The following is a 13,789-nucleotide window of genomic DNA, read 5'->3' on the forward strand; positions in this document are numbered from 1 at the left end:
CACGGAGAGAGGCCATAGTACTGCGTAGGCTGAGGATAGGCCACGGACGATCTACGCACTCTTATCTCCTAAAAAGGAAAGACCCAACTAGTGTGGTGCCGACTTCACCGTGGCCCACATCCTCACAGAGTGCGCCGATCTCTCTGGCCTAAGACAGAGCCTCGTCCTGGAGGAAACAATCAAACGCACATTAGCCGATGACGCGACTACTGCTGATCTTGTCATCCGCTTTATGTGCAAGAGTGGATTAATCAATGGTATGTAAACTGCAAGTGTTCTGTTACTCAGGGAACTCATGTTCCTTTTTGATTCGTTAGTGATTTTCGGCTTAATTCAATAATTTTTTTGTTTTATTTTTTACTTTGTTTCCAAATTCCTTTGTTGAATAAATCATTTGTTTCATTTTAAATTTATTTTCCTCTAAATTTGTTCAGAGAGGATGATTACCTAGTTGTACTTCCTCTTAAAACAAAAATCACTGCCACCACCACCACTATCTCCTGGAAGCCACTTATACTTGTGAAAACCTGTTCCAAATTAAAAACTAAAGAAGAACTGATCAGCTCTTCAAAACTGAAAAAAGAAGAATAATCAGAACTTGCATAAATAAAAATTACGAGATCGAAGGAGCAAGGAACACCTTCCTAATGAAAACGTATCCAGGGATTGACACAGCAGAATAGAGAAGATAAGAATCTTGTATTTCTTTTCAATCTTGTAACTGCCAGGAAATAGGATTGTATGACAACTAGTGATGAGAAATCTTGGAAAGAAGACAGGAGACAATGGATCCACAAAATTCAACAAGATCTAAAAGCAGTTGCAGAGAAAAAAAAATTAATACCCTTCCTAAGACACAAATTTTCAGCAGAAATGACGCATAGAAGGCCTATATAGATTTCAGATGAATTAAGAAAATTACAATCAGAATAAATGAAAATGTACTGGGCAGGTCGCAAGAACAAACAGTACAACCTTCAAAGAAAAAAAAAAAAAAAACTGAATGTGGAACAACTCAAGTGGTCCAATGTGGCCGGTAAAGTTAATAATAATTAAGCAGTTCAATGAACATGAACCTTAAACTGATCATTAAAATATCACTTCCAATATAGAACAATCCAAAGGCAGCAATAGAAGACATACTCAAGAGCAGCACTGGAGGTTTAAGAATCTACAATATCTGCCAACGATACGATTTGACCAACAATGGAAGAACCTGTCCAGGCTATACTGAGTTTCCAGAATATCAACAGACAGAATGCAACATCTGACATTTTTTAAATATCTAGTAGGGTAAAAAGAGAAACTGTAGGATTTGTAAAAACATGTAATGCACTGGTAAGACTACACTGCGCTATAATTGTATTGGCATTAAAATGGTATGTTATGTTCCCGATTTGTAGGTCCCAATATAGCGCAGTAAGCAGAGGCAGATAGTGAGTAAGGCACTGTAGGCAAACAGGGTAACTATTTAATGTGTGTGATCCTGGCAGGAAAATTGTGTGTATTCAATTCTATAAATTATCTGGGATGCCTGACTGGTGGAATTTTAAGTAGCTAATGGACAGATCTACTGACATGGGTTTCTTGCATATAAATATTCTTAAACGCCAACTGAATGCACTCGTATTCAATCTAGTAGAGATTCTGACAAAAATTTAAAAGATGGCCAATCCTTCAGAAGGGGATAGGAATACAATGTAATGAGAATGTACAGAAGTCCATTATAGCGAGAATTCATAACGGCAAAAAATTTACTCGCTCTAGAGGATTGTAATTATATCAGATTTTTTTATATTTAAAAAAAAAAAAGAAAAAAAAAGTCTGGTAGGAGGGGACCCCATACACATTAAAATCAGTATGAAACAGTAATCAGTTAGTTCAAAACTTGTGTTTTTGCAGATTTACATACTACGGCTTACTCATTAGTGTATTTCCCAATTCAGTATTCGGGAGATAGTGGGTTCGAATCCCACTGTCGGCAGGCCCGAAAACGGTTTTCTGTGGTTTCCCATTTTCATACCAGGCAAATGCTGGGGCTGTACCTTAATTAAGGCCACGGTCACTTCCCTCCCACTCCTAGCCCTTTCCTGTCCCATCGTCGCCATACGACCTATCTGTGTCAGTGTGACGTAGGCAACATGTAAAAAAAAAAAATTCTAATTCCGATACAACATGAATGCGTATGTTAAATTTCATTGGAATAGTATCACTCCAGTGGCTTCTGTGTCAAATGTTTCAGTTTTCTCATTCACTCGTTAATGGCTTTACGTCGCACCGACACAGATAAGTCTTATGGCGACGATGGGATAGTAAAGGGCTAGGAGTTGAAAGAAATCGGCCATGCCCATGGAACGTTGACTGGCCGACATCATGAGCTAGCAGAAATGTTGAAGAACAGACATGTTGATATTGCCTGCATACAAGAGACCATGTGGAGAGGTTCCAAGGCGAAAGAAATTGGAGATGACTACAAACTCATCAATCATGGCACCAGTACAACATCGAATGGTGTTGGAATAGCGGTTGGCCTATGCTACCGCAACATCATCACAAGTGTCGTCAGAGTGTCGGATTGGCTCATGTCTGTCAAGATTGATTTAGCATCAATAACTGCCCATATCATATCTTGCTATGCACCTCAAACTGAATGCACGGAAGATGAGAAGGATGAGTTCTGGAACAGTCTTGATGCCCATCTTGGAATAATTCCTCCAGATGAGTTCATTTTCCTTCGGGAAGACTTAAATGGAAATATCCAATCTCAACAGGATGGATATGGGCAATGTCATGGAGGATATGGTCTTGGCACGCGAAACGATGTGGGATGTCATATACTTGATTGTGTAGTGTGTTGTGACCAACACATATTTCAAGAAAAGGATAACACATCTAGCTACATATACCACTGGAGGTCATGCTACTCAGATCGATTACTGGATGGTTCGACAACAAGATCTGAAGATGGTAATGGATACCAAAGTGATCCCATATAACAGCATTGCCCCCCCCAACACCGTTTGATTGTTCTGGATATTCGTAAAACTGTCAAATGTCCTAAGACCCTAAAACTGGACCTGAGCGTATCAAGTGGTGGAAAATGATTGTCCACAAGAACATAATGAAGACAGCTTTAACTAACTTCTTAGTGAAGCCTGACCAGTCGGTTGAGGACATATGGGAAGATGCTGCAAAACAGATACCTCAGGCACCAAAAGGAACTCTGGGAAAAACAAAACCCAGGCAAAAATACATTGATAAACAGACCTGGTGGTGGGATGATGAAGTCCAACAAGCTATCAAGGAGAAAAAGGTAGCCTTTAAGGCTTGGTGGAAGACAGGCCTGGATATTGACCTTCAGAGATATAAAGTGCTGAAATCAGCAGCGAAAAGAGCAGTGGCTGCTGCAAAAGATCATTGTTACCAGGATCTTTACGACCAGCTTGACACACCAGCCGGAGAAAATAATGTTTATCACCTTGTGAAGTCCCACAACCATTCAACCCAGGACATTGGATACGTCATGCAAATCAAGGGAGCTGACAACAAATTACTACGAGACCAACAAGCTATCCTTCAGCAATGGACAGACTATTTTGCAGATATCAGCAACAAAGAATTTGATCATCTACCGATTGCAAGCTCTGATCCTGTCTATGGACCCGTCCCTTTGATTATGGCAGAGGAATTAATGATTGCCATGAAGAATGGACAAGCAACTGGCCCAGATGACATACCAGCAGAAATTTGGAAAATTCTTGGCAAGCCCGCTGCAGAATTCCTTGCCACACTCTTCAACCAGATCATCGAGAACAATCTTCCCTGTGCATGGACAACTAGCACGATAGTCCCAATCTGGAAGGTAAAGCAGACGTGAGCGACTGCTCAACATACCGCCGTATTCTACTCCTCTGCCATACACTGAAGATATCCAACGAGTGCTGGACAACAGGCTCAGAAACATTGTCTCAGTAACATCCAACCAGTGTGGTTTTGTTAAGGGCTGCAGCACCATTGATACCATCCATGCCACACATCTACTGATGGAAAAACATAGGGAGAGGCAGAAGAGTGTACACGTGGCATTTCTGGACTTAGAAAAAAGCATTTGACCGAGTCCCACATGACCTCATCTGGCGAGCTCTTCGTAGTCATGAAGTCTCGGAAACTTATGTAAGCTGGGTACAACTTATATATCACAATACAACTAGTGTGGTCTGGAGTCCAGCTGAAATCTCCCCGCCTTTTGATATCACCGTGGGTGTACATCAGGGCTCAGCTCTATCACCATTATTATTTATCCTCTGCTTGGATACAGCAACGGCTAACATACAGACATCGCATCCCTGGACCCTTCTTTATGCAGAAGATGTGGTATTCGCCCAACAAACACGCCTTGGACTCCAACGCCAGACACAAACTTGGAGCAACAAATTAGCTGAGAATGGTTTGAGCCTCAACACCCAGAAAACCGAATACCTAGAATGTGGCCCCCAAACTAGCGGGACCATAACGATCAATAATCAAGACTTGAAGAAAAACCATGCATTTTAAATACCTAGGGTCAGTTGTCACTTCGAACTGTGATGCCACTCATGATACCTGAGTGCGGGTAATGCAGTTTGGCTCAAGTGGAGACAAGTCACCGGAGTCCTCTGCGATAAAAAGATGCCTCAACATCTAAAGGCAAAAATTTACAAGACCGTGGTACGCCCAACAGCTATTTACGGGGCAGAATGTCGTCCAATGGCAAAAAAGCATGAGCAGACTCTTCATACAATGGAAATGAAGATGCTTCGATGGATTCTTGGACTGACTCTATGTGACCACATAAGAAATGAAGATGTTCGACAAAGGCTTGGCGTAGCTCCAATTGTGGAGAAAGTGAAGGAGGCGCATCTCCGCTGGTACGAGAAGGCAGGATGACTCAATTACTAAAATAGTTCTCCAAGTTGATCCGGGAGAAATACGACCATGTGGAAGGCCTTTAAAGCGGTGGCCTAACAATATCAAGGCCGACATGCATGATGCTGGTTTAAAACCTGAAGATGTCAGCAATAGGACGAAATGGAGGAGATGTAGCCAAACAGCGGACCCCATACTTTCGGACAAACGCTAGGAAAGCGAAAGAGAGCTAATTCATGTGACATTGCATGTCTCACACAAAATACATAAACACAGCTGCAACCATCAATTCTTATTATTATCATGGTGATCACAAATAAAATGAAAGATTTAAGTGTGAGCTCTCCTCCTCGCACTTTTTGGACGCGCTCATCCATAAACAATTTTACAGTAAACAAATTTACCTCACTGAAGTACTTTCAACCGGCTAGTTTGTTAGTTATTTTAACACTGCACTAGCACATCACAGGTTTTTGGCAATGGAAGGTTGGGGAAGGGCTATCACTGAGAAGGTAGTGGCTATGGCCTTAATTAAAGCACCGGGCGAGTTGGCCGTGCGCGTAGAGGCGCGCGGCTGTGAGCTTGCATCCGGGAGATAGTAGGTTCGAATCCCACTATCGGCAGCCCTGAAGATGGTTTTCCGTGGTTTCCCATTTTCACACCAGGCAAATGCTGGGGCTGTACCTTAATTAAGGCCACGGCCGCTTCCTTCCAACTCCTAGGCCTTTCCTATCCCATCGTCGCCATAAGACCTATCTGTGTCGGTGCGACGTAAAGCCCCTAGCAAAAAAAAAAAAAAAAAAAAAAAAAAACTTAATTAAAGCGCAGCCCCAGCAGTTACCTGGTGTGAAAATGGAACAGATGGCTATTAATAAATAGAAAGGAACAAGTAAGTATCAAATGAAGTCACGTACAGGGAGACAAGAAAGTAAAAAGGAGCATATCATGGGGCAAACACAATGACAATCAGCAATGGAAGTAGAAACAAAAGAAAGAGGAGGCGAGGACAAACATGAAAAAACAAAAGAAAAAAACAGACTAGATCAATCCTAGTTGTTCTACATCCAACTCTTCTCAACCGCCAACAAGCTTGTTTGTGCTTCTCAGCCTCATCAGGAGGACGGGCTTCAATACTCAATGAGGAGCCACCTACAGCCCAGACACTTTAACTGACGACCCATAAAATATGTGAAACAAATGGCCTCCCCTTGCCCTTCAGCCTTACATGTTACAAGATCCACTGTAATTTGTGTCTTTCACACCGCTGCACAGTACAAATCAATAGGAGTTAGTTTCATGCAGAGCTGCCAGAAACTGCGCTATGCACATTCCACAACAAGCATTCATGGAGTAAAGTTCCATAAAGCGAGCATTTTGGCTCGTCTGCTGTGCACTCTTGCATTAGGAATCGGCAGTCTGGCAACAATGAACTGCCCTGATGCGTGCATGGTTAGTACTGCTATCTCTCTCTGAAGTCGCAGTGCTCTCTCTCACATGGGGGCGCAGTCAGCGCTCACAGCGCCAGTGGTCCAGAGCTTTACTTGTATTTGCTAGGCTATAGAGACAGGTCTTCGGTCTTGATGCAGGAAGTGCAGCATAAGAAGAAAGTCGCATAAACACAGGAAAAGGAAAGAGACATAAGTTAAAGATTCTAGTTTCTTCTTATGCTGCACTTCCTGCACCAAAATTGAAGATCTCAGTGAGTGTTGATGCCCACGCTCCTGATGAAGCTGGCAAGCAGAGACGAGCTCATCGGGGCTGAGAAGAAATGCCCGGATTGTGGAGGAGATGGTAGTGCATGAAGATGTGAAGACTGTCATTGTCTTTTTCTCTTTTCACGTGTCTTCATCTCCTCTTTCTATCTCTTCCTCTTCTGATGCTGACCTGTCATTGCATTTACCCTATTATGTGTGAAGTTAATATTTAGTTACTTTGTTACAGGCTTATTACAACCAAGACGTTCTACCTGCACACAATATCCCCTTCTGTAAATCTTGCTCCTGGGCGGGGTAGGCCATCAGAATCCAGTGTTTTTGAATTGTCTGGTCCAACTGGGTTTAGTCCAAAATAAGAACTTGCCTGTAATAAAAATTAAATAAAAGTTAACACATATAAAATGGGAAAGGCTTGCAAATAACAGCTATAAAATGCTCGGATATGAAAGTTAAGAGGGGCAAAACATGTTTCCTTTATAGACATAAACAGTCATGCTATTACAAAAAACGAGTGATGAAGGCATGTGTATTATTCAATATTAAATGTAAATGTTAAAATAACAACAAGTTTAGGGTGGATTTTCAAGACAAAAAACAAATTTTATCATCCGCTGAACAGGTTTTTACTACCGAACAGGCAATATTTCTCTGCTTGGTTTGACATGATAAACAGTAGAATGTGTTTGATTAGGCATTGTGCCATTTCTTTTCTTCAAGTTTGTATTAAACAGCCACATGCAAAAGTGTACTTTCAGAAAGATCGTTATATTACACTGAGGCTTCATGCCTCTCAAAGAATTGCAGAAAACTTTTATTAGCCAAAATACAAATATGGAAGTGTCTTCCTAACCCAAACAATGCTAAAACCTATAAATATACGTTGTGTGATGAGGAGTTGCCCATGCTAAACCTGTAAATTTACATTTTCATGCGGCGCTCACTTTGCTAAGCCCATAAACATACATGCAGCGACCGATCAGTACAAATGTTGCACCAGTTCAGGGAAGTTATAAAGAAGAGATAGTTCACTTTTCCCTCATATTTATATACGGATTTTGTTTCCTAGCAATGATGAATAACGTCTGTGCTTCTGACTATAACAACAAAAATGGCTGCACCACAAAAGAGGAGATACCATAGCAATGATGAAATTGAACAGTGTTTAGCTGATAGTGACACAGATAATGAATTTCTGGACAATGAAAGTGTCCGTGAATATAATATTGGAGATATTGGGATAAGAAGTGACGGTGAAGAAGCAGACAATGACATCAGTTATGGAAACGAAGGTGAAACGTAAACAAACAAACAAACAAACAAACAAACAAACAAACAAATAAATAAGCCATCATAATTTTCTTGGATTGCTGGTCCGTTTACTTCAATACCGTACCTCACATTTTCTCGTCACACAATACCTCTTTTGTAGACAACATATATACGTGATGATTTTCTGAAATTATATTTCGGTATTTGTTAAGTTCTGCACTGCTACGGGTTATTGTGCAGGCTACAAATGAATATTACAAGAAGGTCTTAACCGTTTACCCAATTTATATGAATGGTAGATTTCATAAATGGAATGATACGAATCAGACTGAAAATTTGTGTGTTTTTTTGCAATGCTCACGACAAGCTGAAAAAATGAGTGTGTCAGGGTTGTGTGTTATACCTTGCTTTGAACAGTACCACAGCAATGCTCATTTTTAGACTGTGAACATCATCACCACTGTGAATTTATGCTTAATTTCAATTTGTTATCATTAAGGTCGGTTTCCCATATATCTATCTGGAAGATGCACAGAGCGCGGATTTCTGGCCACAGGGAATAAAAGTCAGAAGATTTCGCTTTCGGAGATATGATAGGAGACCAGAGGAAGAATGAGGGGTGGAACTTCAGTAAACATCTCACCCAATTGCCAAAGAAGAAGGGACCTTGGTCGAGCACGGAAATAAGTGTATTATTATGGAATATAGAGGGAATAAGAAACGCAATACCCCACATATCACAGAAGACAATAGACGACACAGATGTTATGATACTGACAGAGACATTCCTCACGGAACCAATGGACTTGCAAGGTTACTATGGTATACACACGCTAGCGACCCCGACGGAAGGAAGACCAGCAGGGGGAGTCACAACCTTCATAAAAGGGAAACTGGGAGATATCAAGCGAATCATCAAGGAGGAAAACATGGTCACAATAATCACATCAGAAATTACGATAATAGGAATTTATATTCAGCCAAATACATCTATAGAAAACATAATGGATAAAATATCTATAGCCATAGAACAAACGAAAGCAGAAAGGAACGTTATAATTGCCGGAGATTTTAACTGCAGGATAGACAAAGAAAATACCAAAACTCGTATCCTTCTTGAGACACTGGAAGAAGAAGGCTTCAAAATAGCGAACAAAAAAGAAACACCAACCTACTTTGCACAGAACGATCATAGCGCCATCGACCTACTATTCTTTAGGGGAGTACAACTACAACTGTGTAAACAAGAAGGCCTATGGAACTCATCGGCAGCACCAATAAGGAAACACATACCTATAATGACAAGCCTACGCATGGAAATCCAACAAAAGAGGAAGGAAGCAAAAAGACCAAGTATATATACTAGAAAAATCCAGCGGGAAACAGTAGAAGAAAGCGAGGAAAACATCGGGAAAGCTAGAAACCTAATAGAAGAAGAAAGACTAGAAGAAGCCCTAGCAACAGCCACCAAAGTAATAACGAAAGCCATAATAGTAAAGGAAAGAAGACATGCACAAGCTTGGTTTGACCAAGAGTGTTACAAGGAAAGAAAAGCAACTCTAAAGGCCCTGAATGCAGCAAAATTATACAAACCCCCAGAAGACTTAACAGCATATGCAGAGAAAAGGAAAAAATATAAAGAACTAATAAAAAATAAAAAAGAAGAATATACAGAGAAACAAGGAAGGAAACAAGCCGAGGAAGCAAAATCAGACCCATACATAGCGCTGAAAAAGAAGACATCAATCGCAACAGGAGAAATTCATATGGAGAGCTGGGAACATCATTTCTCGAACATACTGAATAAGGAAGGGCTGAAGCAAGCATATGACATAGAAACAGCAGAACCCGCACATGCTGTGGAGCCAATAACAACGTATGAAATTAGGAAAGCAGTACAAGGAGGGAAAAACAAGAAAGCCGCAGGACCAGACAAAATTTACATGGAACACTTAAAAGATTCACTTGGCGAGATGGAAGAACTGTGGAAAGACCTAATGAACAAATGTATACAGACTGGGAAAATACCAAAGGGATGGAACACAGCGACTCTAAAGATATTGTTCAAAGGAAAAGGGAGCAGAACATCACTAGACTCATTTAGAGGAGTAGCACTAGAAAATGCATCCTTTAAAGTTTTCACGAAGATACTAAATGAAAGATTACTGGAAGCCTTCAGTGGGTACATTCCAGAAAATCAATTCGGTTTTATGAAAGGCAGGAGCACGGTCCAGGCAGTGAAATACCTAATAAATCAGGTAGAAGAAGCCTTAAGACACAAAGGAGGGAAATATCACGCAGTCTTTGTTGATTTCAAGAAGGCATTCGACTCAATCGACAGGCGAAAGCTAATCGAGAAAATGAAATTGACAATCGGCGAGAGAGACCCACTAGTGAGAATAGTTGAAGCATGTCTACAGAGGAACATAATCCGAATAAACAACAACGTAGAAATTTCTGAAGACATAATACAGACGAACGGAATTATGCAAGGGGATCCCATGAGTCTCACACTTTTCAACATTTATACAGCAGATGTGAACCACATAGTAGAGGAAGGATCAAAAGCAGAGCTGATCCTATACGCAGATGACATGCTGATCGGAGCGAAAGAAAAGGAGGATGTGCAAAGGGCAGTCCGCAGACTAGAGACCTGGGCGGAGGAAAACAGCCTACAGATAAATGAAGACAGTACAGATGACCTTCAGAAAAGGTGGGAAATCAACGTCCAAAGACAACATAACATTACACCAAAAGCCATTACAAAAGGTACGAAATTACAAATATTTGGGAATAACACTACAGACAACGGCGGCGTCCTTTGGTATACATATTCAAGAAAGAACGGCAGCAGCAATCAGAGCCTCATACAGCATCCAAAACATTTCAAACCTATCAATCAGCACGGCAATGAGACTTTTCAAGACGACAGTAGCGCCAGTGATAACATATGGAATTGAGATCGTGTGGGAAAAGCTGAAGATCGGAGACCTGATGAGAATAGAAAGAATAAAAGCAATGTTCATGAAGAGGATTACCCGAGTCGGAAAGACAGCGCCATCCCGGATGGTATACGAAATGATGCGGGAGACGTATTTCATAGAAGACATACGATCACAATTCTACCTACAATCAACGGAAGCAAGCAGGGCACTAGTAAACATCAGGGAAAGGAAGAAAAGTGAAATCGACCTCGACTTCTACGCCTCACCAGCGATGACGGACGATAGATGGACTAGAGAGTGCAACACACAACGCCACGTGATAACACGACTCTCCATACATGGGTTTCACCACAAGATATGCGTAAACCAGAAGTTCCATGAGCCAGACGAAGATTGTAAGTGCATTTTGTGTGGACAGAAGTGTAGTAGATATCACATCATAACATGCACGAAAAGAACCAGGACAATTACAGACTATAGCAAAGACTGAAATGTGAAATTTATTTAATGCTCAAACTTGAGTGTACATTTCTGTATTAATAATTATCATAAAATGTCAGTTAAATTTCTACTAAAGCTATTTTTCAATAATTGCATATTCTTGGGGAAACCCCCAGCACAGAGGAAGTAGGTATACATTAAAAAAAAAAAAAACTAGCATAGAGTGGATTAAGAGCAAGAAATCAAATCACAATTTTTAAACTACACCTTCTAAACATTCTTCTATTGGGCTTCGTTTTCTCATTTTGGTCATTGCTTCTAACAATTTTCCCTAACTTTTCCCTTGGATCTTGTACAGTCAGTCAGAACTTTGATTGGTTTCTGTAAAAGTTCCATTATTAAATTCTTTGGTTGTTTTGTGACACTAATGACTTTGTTTCATTATATCTGTTTTCTTCCAAGCTATCTTTCGTCTCACCATGGCCTTTGCATCTTCATTCCATCATTTGGTTTATTTCTTACAGTGTCTTACAATTGTCAGATCACAATCTTGTTCAGCTTTTGTGGGCAATGCCCTTTTTGGGAGTTTGTTACAGCGATATTTCAGTGTACAATGGTAAAGGCCTAATATCACAGGAACAAAAGTCAGAAACTGAGGACAGGAGTGGAGTAAGTTAATGTCCATTACTTGATCTGAACTTGAAAATGCTCTGAATAGCATGAGTAAAGACAAATCACCAGCTTTGATGAAGTAACTGCTGGCATGGCTACAGCTGCTGGAATTTCAAGACTTCATTTTGCTATTCAGGGTAACGAACACCATCTACAAAACACAAGCATTCCCCTTAATAAGAAATGAAATCTAACGAAGCAGCATACTTACATTTGGTAGCTCAACAAACATAGACTTGTAGATCATGCCATGACCTAATCCTCGTTCATAGGAGGCTTTATTAATAACCATTGCATCTTCCATATCATAGCCCTATAAAAGAAGAGAAGACATCACGACATAAAAATTACCCTATATACAGTACATTTAGTCAACATAAAGGGCATAAAGAATGATACTTGGAGTGGTTGTATGGAATCACGCCTTGCGTCTAGCTCCTGGTAGTGATGGGATAATGGAATACAAAATAATCGCTTATTTTATTATTTCATTTTATTTGATTATTCAAATATATTTCCCATTTGCTTATTTTTTGTTCCATCCAATTATTTTTTTCAATTATTCATTCAAACCTCCATTCGAATGAATGAGGAAATCGAACTGTGAATATTTTTCCATTCGATTATTTTTCATTTTTTAATTTTTTTTTATTATCCATCTGAAACTCCATTTCAATAAATAAGGTAATTGAATAGTGAATGCCTTCAAAATCATCAAATGAAAAGTGATGTTATTAAGAAAGTTCATGCACTTATTTAGTTTCAACATAAGAGTTCATCTATTCGCTTATTTCCATCGATTACTGATCCGATGAGAAGAAGAGATAAAATGGTAGGACACATTTTAAGACACCCAGGGCTTGTGCAGTTGGTTTTTTAGGGAAGTGTAGGGGGTAAGAATGGTAGGAGTAGACCAAGGTATGAATATGACAAGCACATTAGAGTAGATGTAGGATGCAGCAGTTATGCAGAAATGAAAAGGTTAGCACAGTATAGGATGGCATGGAGCGCTGCATCAAACCAGTCTATGGACTGATGACTCAAACAAACAACATCGATCTGACACACTTAAACAGAAAAATTGATTCATGACGCATCCGAATATTCTATGCGATACAACTGAATAATATTTGAAACTCATTTGATTATTTTATTTGATTATCTAAATAATTGGATGGAGGTTATTCAAATATAAAAATTGTTCAATTACACCATCACTATGACCGAATAATATTTGAAACACATTTGATTATTTTATTTGAATATTTCTTTGATTATCTAAATAATCGGATGAATGTTATTCGATTACCCCATCACTAGCTCCTGGCACAGTTGCTAACGTGGCTCTTCACTTTGGAGTCAATGGTCAATAATAATAATAATAATAATAATAATAATAATAATAATAATAATAATAATAATAATAATAATAATAATAATAATAATAAATAATAATAATAATTTTACTGGGCGGTACACCTCCACGCCGCGAATTCAAATATTGCGCCAGTTGAAACCTCTCTACAGGAGAAACTCTGAACTTTAAAATCTGTATTAAATCAAAGGTTTCTCGGAAGATGTCTCTACTGTAAATCTTGAAGTGTTCTGAACGATGTCTATTTCAATTTGTATTTGTTTGCTCTGTAGCAAGAAGTGTGGACATTCTCTTCTAGATGGCACTACTTAAGAACTATAATTGTGCACCCTAGTGCGAAGTGAAGGAACTGTTTTTTTGAAGAAATTTGGTATTCATAAGTTTGTTCTTTGTTAAATTTTTTTCAGTCCTTTTTTAGGTTGGCAGTATAACCCTTCTCTTTCCGCTTGTTTTGAATTTAGCCAATC

The 13,789-nt window shown here is 39.6% G+C and overlaps 1 protein-coding gene across 2 annotated transcripts in view; it reads right to left on the bottom strand.

Annotated features, from left to right (window-relative positions):
• Polr1B (RNA polymerase I subunit Rpl135) overlaps positions 1-13,789 on the bottom strand; it is a 197,328-nt gene that overhangs the window by 41,011 nt on the left and 142,528 nt on the right. For both annotated transcript variants that reach the window (XM_068225688.1, XM_068225689.1), the window contains 2 exons: positions 12,159-12,260; positions 6,872-6,984 (listed from right to left, as the gene is read on the bottom strand). In XM_068225688.1, coding sequence (XP_068081789.1) covers positions 6,872-6,984; positions 12,159-12,260 — 215 coding nt within the window. The remainder of the gene's footprint in view (positions 1-6,871; positions 6,985-12,158; positions 12,261-13,789) is intronic.

This window comes from Anabrus simplex, chromosome 1 (assembly GCF_040414725.1).
Source record: "Anabrus simplex isolate iqAnaSimp1 chromosome 1, ASM4041472v1, whole genome shotgun sequence".
Taxonomy (NCBI): Eukaryota; Metazoa; Arthropoda; class Insecta; order Orthoptera; family Tettigoniidae; genus Anabrus; species Anabrus simplex.